General features: G+C 41.5%; 1 protein-coding gene and 1 long non-coding RNA gene across 2 annotated transcripts in view; both read right to left on the bottom strand.

The window, feature by feature from the left end:
- Positions 1–998: 998 nt before the first annotated feature.
- Positions 999–11,882, bottom strand: part of cdc37 (cell division cycle 37 homolog) — a 19,958-nt gene continuing 9,074 nt past the window's right edge. Inside the window, exons 3-8 of the mRNA XM_082165504.1 lie at positions 4,893–4,998; positions 4,564–4,679; positions 4,355–4,477; positions 3,988–4,170; positions 3,517–3,588; positions 999–1,517 (exon numbers count right to left, since the gene is read on the bottom strand). Coding sequence (XP_082021630.1) covers positions 1,386–1,517; positions 3,517–3,588; positions 3,988–4,170; positions 4,355–4,477; positions 4,564–4,679; positions 4,893–4,998 — 732 coding nt within the window. The 3' untranslated portion in view covers positions 999–1,385. The remainder of the gene's footprint in view (positions 1,518–3,516; positions 3,589–3,987; positions 4,171–4,354; positions 4,478–4,563; positions 4,680–4,892; positions 4,999–11,882) is intronic.
- On the bottom strand, positions 8,577–9,576 carry LOC309495716. Its single transcript, XR_014204807.1, has 2 exons — positions 9,470–9,576; positions 8,577–9,206 (listed from the first exon to the last, which is right to left on the bottom strand). It is a non-coding gene; the product is annotated as an uncharacterized lncRNA (long non-coding RNA).

Here is an 11,882-nt window from a genome sequence, read left to right as displayed (position 1 = left end):
CTGGTTTAAGCGAGACTCGTGATCTTATAAGAAACAACTGATTGATCTGTTTACTTTATGATGCAGATACAGAAATGAAGGAAAGCTGCTCACCTTTAAAAGAGGCTTTTGAAGCGCTTAGAAAAGCTGCATCAGAGGCGGCTTCAGTTCTGCTTAAGAAACAGACGTCGACATGCTTCTTCACGTTATGTAATTGAGTATTCGTGTGCGTTTAATCATGTAATTCTTGCTATTCCTGGAAACACTGCAGATGCTCACTAATTATTTCATCACGTGTCATTACAATAGCAGACAAGCATGAGGCAAATTCAGAAAGGCACGTCTTGTAATACCAGTAAAAAAAGTTTCTTCAATAACTAAAATTTCAGCTGTCTGTGAATCTATTGTACATCATATATCAATTATACATAATCATTTGGTTCTGAAGCATGTTGGAACCAGATTTTAACAGCGTTTTTTTTTAACATTTTCACAAAACTTTCATGACCCCCAAAATATTTTGTGGTATGGATAACTGAACATGCAAATATCCAAGTAAAGAACAGGGCCTCTGCTTCTAAAAAAAAAAAAAAAATATATATATATATATATATATATATATATATATATATATTCTAGCTTCATGCATTCTTCTTTTATACAATTGAATGTGGGTTAGTTTCATAAAAAAGCAAAATTTTGAAAAAAAAGCTTTCTTTTTTTTAAAGACTACAACATGCATAAACAATGTTTATATCGCTTTTTTCTTCTTCTTCATCTGTGTTTTGATCTGGAGATTCAGTACTCTTTCATAAGATGTGTAATAGCACACCCTACTATATAACAGTGAAAACACAAAGTCAGAAAATTCCATCAATGGCAGGGAAAGAGTTGAAAACTGACACGTTTCTTCCATTATCTCATTAAAACTGTGATAATGGCATCATTACTGTTGCCCCAGCTGCACAAATACAGATAAACGTGTTACAATCACATTCAGAAAGACACTCAGACAAAGATTGCCCATCAGCCCACGATTTTATTCTGACAAACTAAGCATCGGCACAAACAGAGCGATCTGAACTAAAAGAGACAAAACCAGTTCATTAATAGTTTTCATCTGGAGCGTCTAATACTGCAGATTTCTGCACATTCATTCATGTTAAATGTCTGTGGGAAACAGAGTAAGAAGAGACGGTAGCGCTGAAAGTGAATCGCCTCACACTACAGGCCAAACAAACGCTGTATAAATAAAACAACAACAGTGACAGAACAGAGGAAGAGGAGAGACACTGCATGTGTGTGTCAGGATCGTGACCCATCAGCCTCTGATCGGTGTGGGTCAAACTGGAATCTGCTTTGGCCTTCGGTGTGTGTGTGTGTGTGTGTGTGTGGGTGTGGACCGATCACTGATCTTCCTTTTTCACTTCCTCATACTGCGGGTCGTCGGCTTCATCTTTATTTCCCTCTTCATCCACACGTGAGTTCGGTACCCACAATCCCGAGTCGATGCAGCGCTTCATGTGGAGTTTAGCCTCCTGCAAGATGAACATCAGACGAGAGATGTTCATTCGTGTTTGCACGCCATCAAGCCATGCCACCGTCACACTTGCAACACCATCACACTCGCGACACTCGCAACACGTCACACTCGCAGCACATCATACTCGCAACACCGTCACCACAACACTGTCACACTTGCAACACCGTCACACTCGTAACACCGTTACTCGCAACAGTCACACTCGCGGCACGTCACGCTCACAACACCGTCACGCTCACAACACCGTCACGCTCGCAGATTATCACACTCACAACTCCGTCACACTCGTAACACACGTAACACCGTCACACTCAAAACACCGTCATATACTCAACACGTCACACTCGTAACACCATCAAACTCGCAACACTGTCACACTCGTAACACCATCACCCTCAAAATAGTCACACTCGCAGTACAGTCACACTAGTCACACTCGCAGTACAGTCACACTAGTCACACTCGCAGTAGTCACACTCGCAGTACAGTCACACTAGTCACACTCGCAGTAGTCACACTCGCAGTACAGTCACACTAGTCACACTCGCAGTAGTCACACTCGCAGTACAGTCACACTCGAACTAGTCACACTCAAACTAGTCACACTCAAACTAGTCACACTCAAACTAGTCACACTCAAACTAGTCACACTCACACTAGTCACACTCACACTAGTCACACTCACACTAGTCACACTCACACTAGTCACTCATCACATTCACACTATTCACACTACAGTCAAACTCACACTAGTCACACTCACACTAGTCACTCATCACATTCACACTATTCACACTCACACTACAGTCAAACTCACAGTAGTCACACTCAGAACAGTCACACTCGCTCTAGTCACACTCGCACTAGTCACACTCGCTCTAGTCACACTCGCTCTAGTCACACTCGCTCTAGTCACACTCGCTCTAGTCACACTCGCTCTAGTCACACTCGCTCTAGTCACACTCGCTCTAGTCACACTCGCTCTAGTCACACTCGCTCTAGTCACACTCACTCTAGTCACACTCGCAACACTGTCACACTCACAGTACAGTCACACTCACAGTAGTCACACTCACAATACAGTCACACTCACAATACAGTCACACTCACAATAGTCACACTCACACGAGTCACACTAGTCACAATCGTAACACTGTCACACTCACACTACAATCAAAGTACAGTACTCACACTAGTCACAATCGTAACACTGTCACACTCGCACTAGTCACACTCGCACTAGTCACACTCGCTCTAGTCACACTCGCTCTAGTCACACTCGCAACTACAGTCACACTCGCAACTACAGTCACACTCACTAGTCACACTCGCAAAACCGTCACACTCGTAACACTGTCACACTCACACTAGCAGTAGTCACAGTACAGTCACACTCACACAACAGTCACACTCGCAACTACAGTCACACTCACTAGTCACACTCGCAAAACCGTCACACTCGTAACACTGTCACACTCACACTAGCAGTAGTCACAGTACAGTCACACTCACACAACAGTCACACTCACAGTAGTCACACTCGCACTAGTCACACTAGTCACACTCACAGTACAGTCACACTCACACAACAGTCACACTCGCACTAGTCACACTAGTCACACTCACACTCACACTAGTCACACTCACAGTACAGTCACACTCACACAACAGTCACACTCACACTACAGTCACACTCGCACTAGTCACACTAGTCACACTCACACTAGTCACACTCACAGTACAGTCACACTCACACAACAGTCACACTCACACAACAGTCACACTCGCACTAGTCACACTCACACTAGTCACACTCACAGTACAGTCACACTCACAGTACAGTCACACTCACACAACAGGCACACTCACACAACAGGCACACTCACACTACAGTCACACTCACACTACAGTCACACTCACACTACAGTCACACTCACAACACCGCCAAGTACCGGTACATTTGCCAACCCTGCTCAGACTCATGCTACACTGACCGTGGGGTCCATCTTGCTGATGGCGTCCTGAAGCATCTGAATGTCTTTATCATCAAAGCATTTCTGCATTTCCTGTGGAGATGAAGACAGAAGAATCACTGATATGACAGAAGTGTTCGTTTATGAGAACCTTTAAAATCGCATTTAGCCCTCATTAGTTTTAAAGTCCACTGTCAGTAGTGTAGATGTAAGAAGCGCTGCTCACACTAAAGTCACTGCCAAACTGAACAGATTTCTGTTTAAAAACTACGAGAATTTACACAACTAACTTGTTACACACGTGGCGTTTTTTACTAACGGTCGAACAGATTCCTACTGAAAAGACCAGAAATCTCCCATAAAAATTACGCATAACAGCAGTGACCGAGAACATATTCCATACGGTGCTGAATGTTCTCCTGAAGGCTGTAAGTCAGCATCACTATGGTAACTGTATGTATGGGGAGAGACAGAGTGGTGTGTGAGTCTCACCGCCGGCAGGCTCTCGTACACCTCCACAGGATCCAGGCCTCCGGGACCCAGACGCTTCTGACGCTCCTCCTCCTCGTACTCCTTCATGGCTTTATCAATGCGGATCTTCGCCCGGCCGCGCACTCGCTCCTTAAACGACTCCAGCTCATCGTTAAATGCGTCCTGATACTGCTGGTCTGCAGTCTGAAACAAACAGAGACACACACAGAGAGGCATCAGTGTGAACTTTTATAACAAAGCAGCAAATTAAAAAGAAGAGCACTCAGTACAGCTGAAGCGAATCGGTGCGTTGAGTTATTCAGGTACAGCCGCATTATACGGACTCCGCAGGACCAGCACGAATGAGAAGCTCGTGAGAAACACACACCTTGATCTTGGTGAAGAACTGGCGGAAGCATCCGCGTGGATCCACCTTCAGACTCTTGGCGAGCTCCAGGATGAACTGCATGACGATGGTCTGATGCGCCACCTGCTGCATGAGCGCGTGTTTCTGACATACACACACACACACACGTCAGTCACACACATCAGCTACACACACACATCAGCTACACACACACACACACACAGCGTTACCTCCTCCACCTCCAGATCGATGCACATGATGACCAGATAATTGGCCGTTTCCTCACACACCAGGTGAGGATTATCAGACAGGTACTTCTGAGAGTCGTCCCAGCGGCGCAGCATCCCTGCACGCACACACACACACACGAGAACAGCAGTGAACAATCTGACACTGATCTACAAGTGAAACGCTTCTGGAACAAGAACACATGTGGGCGGGGCTTGGTTGTGTCCGTGGGGAACTGATTGGATGGTTGTGGTTTGCTATTGGCTGATCTCATGTGATTGACGGGTTATAGCCCCGCCCTCATCATCAAAGAGAAGAGGACTCATCTCACCAAAGTGTTTGATCTGTTTCTCGTTTTTCTCCACGAAGGTCTTGTGTTTCTCCTCCTTCTGCTCCTCCGTCTCCTCCTCCTTGTCAGGCTTCACATTCACAACACTCTGAAACACAAGCACAGAAGCGTCAGTGGCGTGTTCATCTGTGTGTGTGTGTGTGAGAGAGTGAGTGAGTGAGTGAGTATACTGTAGTGTGTGTGAGTGTATGAGAATAGTGTGTGAGTATAGCGAGAGTGTGTGAGTATAGTGAGTGTGTGTATGTGTATTCATAGATGCCACCTACGTCACTACAAATAGAACGCCGCCATATTTACGACCGACTTGCCCGGTATGGCCGCCCAAACTGCCCATTTGAATGAGAGAGAGAGACAGAGATAACTGGAGAAAAATTGGCCTTTCATGATATAGAAATACTTAAGTCATAGAGCTTCATGGTGCGCGTTCATGAGAGTCAAGGCGATGTCATGAATGAATCTATGAATCTGCAGCTGTTCGGCTGGCATGAATGAATCTATCTAATCCGAACAGCAGCACTGGCAGAGTCCAGAGAGACACCAGCATCAGCACAGCCAGAGACATCAGCCGAAGATCATACAAGACGGCCATATCTGTCCGAAAGAACAGATGTTCAATTATAGAGAAGGTTTAATACACACAAATATCGAAATGAAAGAATCTTTCGAGTCGAATCATTTATTTTTTTTTATTTTTTTTTATACATGAGCAGATTTAAATTTTATTCTTTTTTTATTTTTATTTTTTATAATTTTTTTACAATAACACAACACAGTGGTACCGGTATCTCATAACAGCACGTACAGCCATACAAGCTATATCATCTTACAATCTTTGAATATATATGTTCATACATAAGCATATAAAATGCAAAAACAAAATAATTATAATAAAAATAAAATAAAATAAAATAAAATAAAATACAACAGGGCATATCAAAGTAAATACATAACAGGGACACTTTATAGACCAGTAATCAAAAGGATATATCAATCACTAAGCATCTTCCAGAAAGTTCCACAGAGAGGACCAGGTGCGCCAGAAAACATCAGATCTTTGATGCAGATCGTGAGTTAGTTTTTCCAGAGGTAAAAGAGTAGCGACCTGACTCATCCACATATTAACTGAGGGTATTTGAGGAGTTGACCATAGTAATAATATACATTTTTTTGCTAAATATATACAGAAGTTCAACACCCTTTCTTTGTCACAGTCCAGGCACAGACCAGCTTTACAGTTCAGAAGGTAAACATTTGGAGACAATGCAAAGGTCTTTCCAATAATCTTTTGAACAATCTTGTGGATCTCTTTCCAGTAACCTTTGATTTTATCACAATCCCAAAACACATGCATCACTGTGCCAATGTTCGACCTACATTTGAAACATAATTGAGAAGAATTGGGGAACATTTTATGAAGTCGAACTGGAGTTAGATAGGTCCTGTGAATGAATTTATAATTTTGTTCCTGGGCCGAAATTGAGACACCTTTGGGGAAAACACATGTACAAACAGATAACCACTCCTCATCACTAAAATTTGATCCTAAGTCTTTTTCCCATATCATTCTCAAAGAATCAAAAGTTGAAGGACCAACATTAGACAGCAATGAATATAACTCAGAGATCTTCTTCTTAAGAGTAACTGAAGAGAGAAGCTGTTTTTCCACTTCAGTAAGATCAAAACGTATATTACCTTCTTTTCAGTGTGACTCCAAAAAGTGCCGTAATTGAAGAAATTTATCAAAATCTTTACTGGGCAGGTTAAATTCCTGCTTTAAAGACTGGAATGACCTCATTTGACCATTATCAAATAGATGACCAAACTCTGACAGTCCTCTCATCCTCCAGGTCAGAAGACCAATATTCTGTACGCTTGGGGAAAGATCAGGATTGAGTGCAATAGGAGACTTACAAGATAACCTATTAGGAATAGCTAAATATTTCTTGACATCCTTCCACACCAAAAGAGTATTTGACACCAGTAGCGGTTTTTGGCACGGGCAAACCGGGCAATCGCCCGGGGCGGCATTTTTGGGGGGGCGGCGCCGCCGGCACGAGCAGAAAATAAAAATACAAAAAATAAATCTGCGCCGCAAAGCGGTTTTCTATTATCTATCATTTCACTGTGTGGGGAATTGGCAAATTTGCGCCCCCTGCAGCTGCAGGCGCCCCTGCTTGCTGAGAAGATGCCGTGCACAGAAGCTGTTTGTTTGAGAAGGGGAAAGGGGAGGGCGCGGAGGCGCGGGCGCGGATGACAGTTCACCTCTGGGTCTCTCCCAAATGGAACGGACAAGGGGGGGGAACGGGGGATCCATATAGTTATCTAAGTCGGTCACACCTCGACTTTCTTCCAAATAACGCACATTTCATTCAGAATATTATAAATACAGGCCTCTATATTTCCTGCACATTTTTGTTTTTCTGAATTGTCTGCATGGCTAATAAAAATAGGTAATACAAAACGATTACTTGGTCACCACCACCAAGGTGAATTGGTTTAGTCTTGACTTCTGGTCGTGACTCGTCGTGAGTGACAGTTGGTATGGAGGGGGTCAGGGGAAATCTGTTGATTGTCGATGTCGAGTACGTGCCAAATAAGAGATGGATCATGGACAAGAAAGGTCAAAGCCATCAGGTGCCCAATTTAGAAACGAGTGAAAGATAAAGGTATGCAACTATGTTTTCTCTGTATGATTACGGTATCCATGTCATGAATGAAGGGGCAATATTAATTGGTGCGTATAAATCTTATTTGTTAGCCTTTTTGCTATGATTGGGGCGGGGGATTGGGGCGCGCTCGAAGGGGGTCTCGCCCAGGGTGTAATTCAATGTAGAACCGCCACTGTTTGACACAGTAAAAATATTATTCAGAGACTACATTTTTTGTATATTATGAACAAATGGCAGAGAGCATAACAGTCTAGGAAAGCATCTAGAATATTCAATCCCAGTCCAGCGTGAATCGGGTCTGTTAAGAAACCAACTTAACGTGTTTAATTTGTGCAGACCAAAAATATAACTGAAAATTAGGGAGTGAAGCCCCACCCAGTTCCCTTGGTTTCATCAAAACAGAAAGTTTGAGTCTAGGTTTTTTATGATTCCAAATGTACTTTGAAATTGAAGAATTAATCCTTTAAAAAAAATCTGTACTTAAGTGACATGGCAAGTTTTGAAACAAAAAGTTAAATCTCGGAAGAATATTCATTCTTATAACATTAATTCTGCCAAAAAAAAAGAATTTGGAAGAATCGACCAATCTGATAAGTTCTGATTAATTTTTGTAATTAACTGCGGGTAGTTGGCTTTATACAAATCATCCAAATTAGATGTGACATTGATTCCCAAATATTGAAATCCTGAAAGTGCTACATTAAAAGGAGATGTTGCAATGGCTACAGAGGGAACGTGCAAATACAAAGCTTGAGATTTGTCCAAATTAATCTTATATCCTGAGAAATTACTATATTTTTTGATTACGGCAAGAATTGCGTCAGTAGAGGTCTCAGGGTATTTAAGATAGAGCAGAACATTGTCTGCATAAAGGGATATACGATGTTCCTCTAGACCTATTTTAATGTATATTAAGTGTTAGTTCTCACAGCGGCAGCCAATGGTTCGATAACCAACAGGCATGAAAACAGGTCAGGGGTAAAAAAGGTGAGAAGGATGCGGCAGCAAAAAATCCAATCCAATCAACTATATATACTGTATATAGTGCTTTTTAATGTTAAATTCATCAATCTGGTGAAAATTAAACAAAGAAAAATTATTTTAGTTACAGTGTCTGTCTACATTACTACTAGGCCTACATAATAATAGTTATAATATTAATCCCATGATAGTAATAGCCATATATTGTAAAACAAATTCACTGAAAAATAAAGGAAACTTTCATAATTAGTTTTGTACTAATTTCTATAGGCTAACAGTTACTTGAAAGAGTATATTTCTATACTTCACATTAAAGATGTGATTGGGCCAGCCCAGTGTCAATCAAGAAAAGAACCAAATGGGCCGCTGATCTACGTGTTTCATGGGGTGTCAGAAAAAAAAACTAACGCTGACTTTTTATTGACCAATGCATTACATACTAATTACGCACTAACCAAGCGCCGCCAATTAAGCAAAACAAAACGAATGGGCCGCCGATGTACGAGTTTTATGGGCCGTTAAGACAAAAAACGAAACAAAAAAGTATGAGATGTATCGGCCCAAAAAGCACGTCGGCCCACCGGGAATCTCCCGGTAGTCCCGATGGCATTAGCCTACATGCCTGGACGTCACACAAAACAAAATCCTATCTGTAGCCTTTCACCATCCACTTATTTAGCTGCTGTTGCATCAATTGACATGCCATCTCCTTTCCCCTCTTTCTTTTTCTATGTTTAGCCCCGACAGCTTTTTTGCATTATCCATCTTTTTCGACGACAACTCACGTTACTCGTTCCTGCTCGCTCAGCGCTCACGGCGCCCGCGCCCGCTCGCGATATTAAAAATAATGACATTGGCAACATCGCTGTCTGTATCTGACAGGGCAGTTAACATTGTAAGATAACTTACCTCAGGCTTGCTTTCCGACGTGCGGTTCTTTGTTCGGCAGTGTGTCATCAGACTCGCGGTGTTAAAGACTTTGAAAACAATTCTGCCCTACTCTGACTCGGATTGGCTGTCAGGTTTCGGCATTAGGAATGATGATTGGTTTTTTAAAGCTGCTAAGTTTATGGTAACTATAGAGATATAGCGGGTAAATGCTGGTCACGACCACGACCCCCCCTCCCACCCCATAAATATTTTCTCATCGGATCTGCACAAATCACGTAGGCGACCCATTTTGGTTTTAAAACGGCGAATTTCGCCGAAAGGTGAGGAGTTTTCATGCCTGAACCAAAGAGAATAACAATGGCGAGAGTGGGCAGCCTTGACGACAGCCTCTGCTTATTGAAAATCTGTCAGACAACACTCTGTTTGAGTTAACTTGAGCCATAGGGTTAGAGTATAAAAGTTTAACCAAACCAATAAAGTTAGACCCTAGTCCTATTTTCTCTAATACCGCAAAAAGAAAAGGCCATTCCACCCTATCAAATGCCTTTTCGGCGTCGAGAGATACAATGAAGGCAGGTTCCTTGGTAACATTTAAATGATCTATAATATTCAACACTCGACGAATATTATCAGTGCCATATCTGGACTTCACGAAACCTGTCTGATCTGGGTTGATGATGTAAGGCAAAACAGTTGAGCCGCCGAGCTAAAGATTTTGTTATAATTTTATAATCCACATTGAGTAAACTAATTGGGCGATAAGAAGAACAATTCACTGGGTCTTTGCCTTTTTTCAGAAGCAAGCTGATCACCGCCAATGACCAGGATTCAGGCATAGAATTTGACTCTAAAGTACTATTTATAGCTTCCATTAAAATTGGACAAAGCTCTGGCCAGAATTGCTTATAAAACTCTAACGGAAATCCATCTGGGCCGGGAGCTTTACCAGTTGGCATAGATTGTATAGATTGCCAAATTTCTTCCTTACTAAAAGGGGCATTTAAGAAAGCCCTAGTATCTTCCGAAATGCTAGGAAGAGAAATCTCATTCAGGAAATATAGCAAATCCTCACTGGAGCCACTCGACCCAGCTGTATATAGAGTTCTGTAAAAATCAGAGAAAGCAGTGTTAATATCCATGGGGTCAAACATCATTCTGCCTTCAGATGTCTTAATTGCTTTTATGGTTCTTTCGTTCTGCTCTTTTTTTAAATGATACGCCAAAAGACGACTTGGCTTGTTTCCAAATTCGTAATAACGCTGTTTACTGAAAAATAATAATTTTTTAACATGTTCTGTATGATCTAGATTAAGCTTGGCTCTGGCATTATTTAACAAAATCCAATTGTCTTGATTTGGGAATGTTTTGTGTTGTTTTTCCAGATATTTTACTTCAGCTTCTAATTCTTTCCTTTTTTGGGTTCTAAGTTTCTTCATCAGAGAGGCATAAGCAATAAAGTGGCCTCGCATTGTGGCTTTGGCAGCATCCCATTTCATCGCAGGGGAAACTGGCGAATTCTGATTGTCCTGCCAATACTGAATTATCTTCTCTTTAAAAAAAGAGTGAAAATTAGTATTGCTTAATAATGAAGTATTCAATTTCCAGTAGGTTGACTTCTGGATTGATATACTAATATCAACCACTAAATAAACAGGACCATGATCAGATAACACAATAGGGCCAATATGACAAGAACTCACACGACGTATACATTCAGAAGGTATGAAAAAATAATCCAGTCTTGAATAACAGTTGTGAGAATGAGAGTAGAAAGTATAATCTTTGTCTTTAGGATGCAGCTCTCTCCAAATGTCCACCAGGCCAAGGTTCTTACAAGTATTGCGCAAAGTATGTGAGGATTTACAACCAGTTGAAACCCGGGGTGATGATTTATCTAAATTTCCATCAAGTGCACAATTGAAGTCACCTCCCAAAAAACCAATGTTCGTGCAATGCTGATTAAATTTTAGGACTGCGTATGACATAAAATTAGGGCAATCTGTATTTGGAGCATATACATTTCCTACAGTGATATGTCTTCCATGAATTAAGCCAGAAATTAACACAAATCTTCCTTCCGAATCGTAATCTGCATGCTCGAGAATGAATGGGATATTTTTATGAATAAGAATGGCAGTGCCCCTACTATTTGACGTGAAAGAGGAAAAATAAATCTGACCAACCCAATCTCTTTTCAACTTAATATGTTCTTTATCAGATAAGTGAGTTTCCTGTAGTAGCGCGATAGATATTTGTTCTTTTTTAAGGAATGATAAAATTTTCTTCCTTTTAATTACATTACCTATGCCCTTCACGTTCCAAGTTACCAATTTAAGAGCGTTCTGCATAAAGAAAATTGTAGAGCCATAAAAATACATGCAAAACTATACAGCAAATTATGTCAGTATGAGATACCAAATACGAACAGAAG

The sequence above is a fragment of the Leuciscus leuciscus genome, assembly GCF_965113295.1.
Source record: "Leuciscus leuciscus genome assembly, chromosome: 3".
Classification (NCBI taxonomy): Eukaryota; Metazoa; Chordata; class Actinopteri; order Cypriniformes; family Leuciscidae; genus Leuciscus; species Leuciscus leuciscus.
This window is presented reverse-complemented; position numbering and strand designations above follow the sequence as displayed.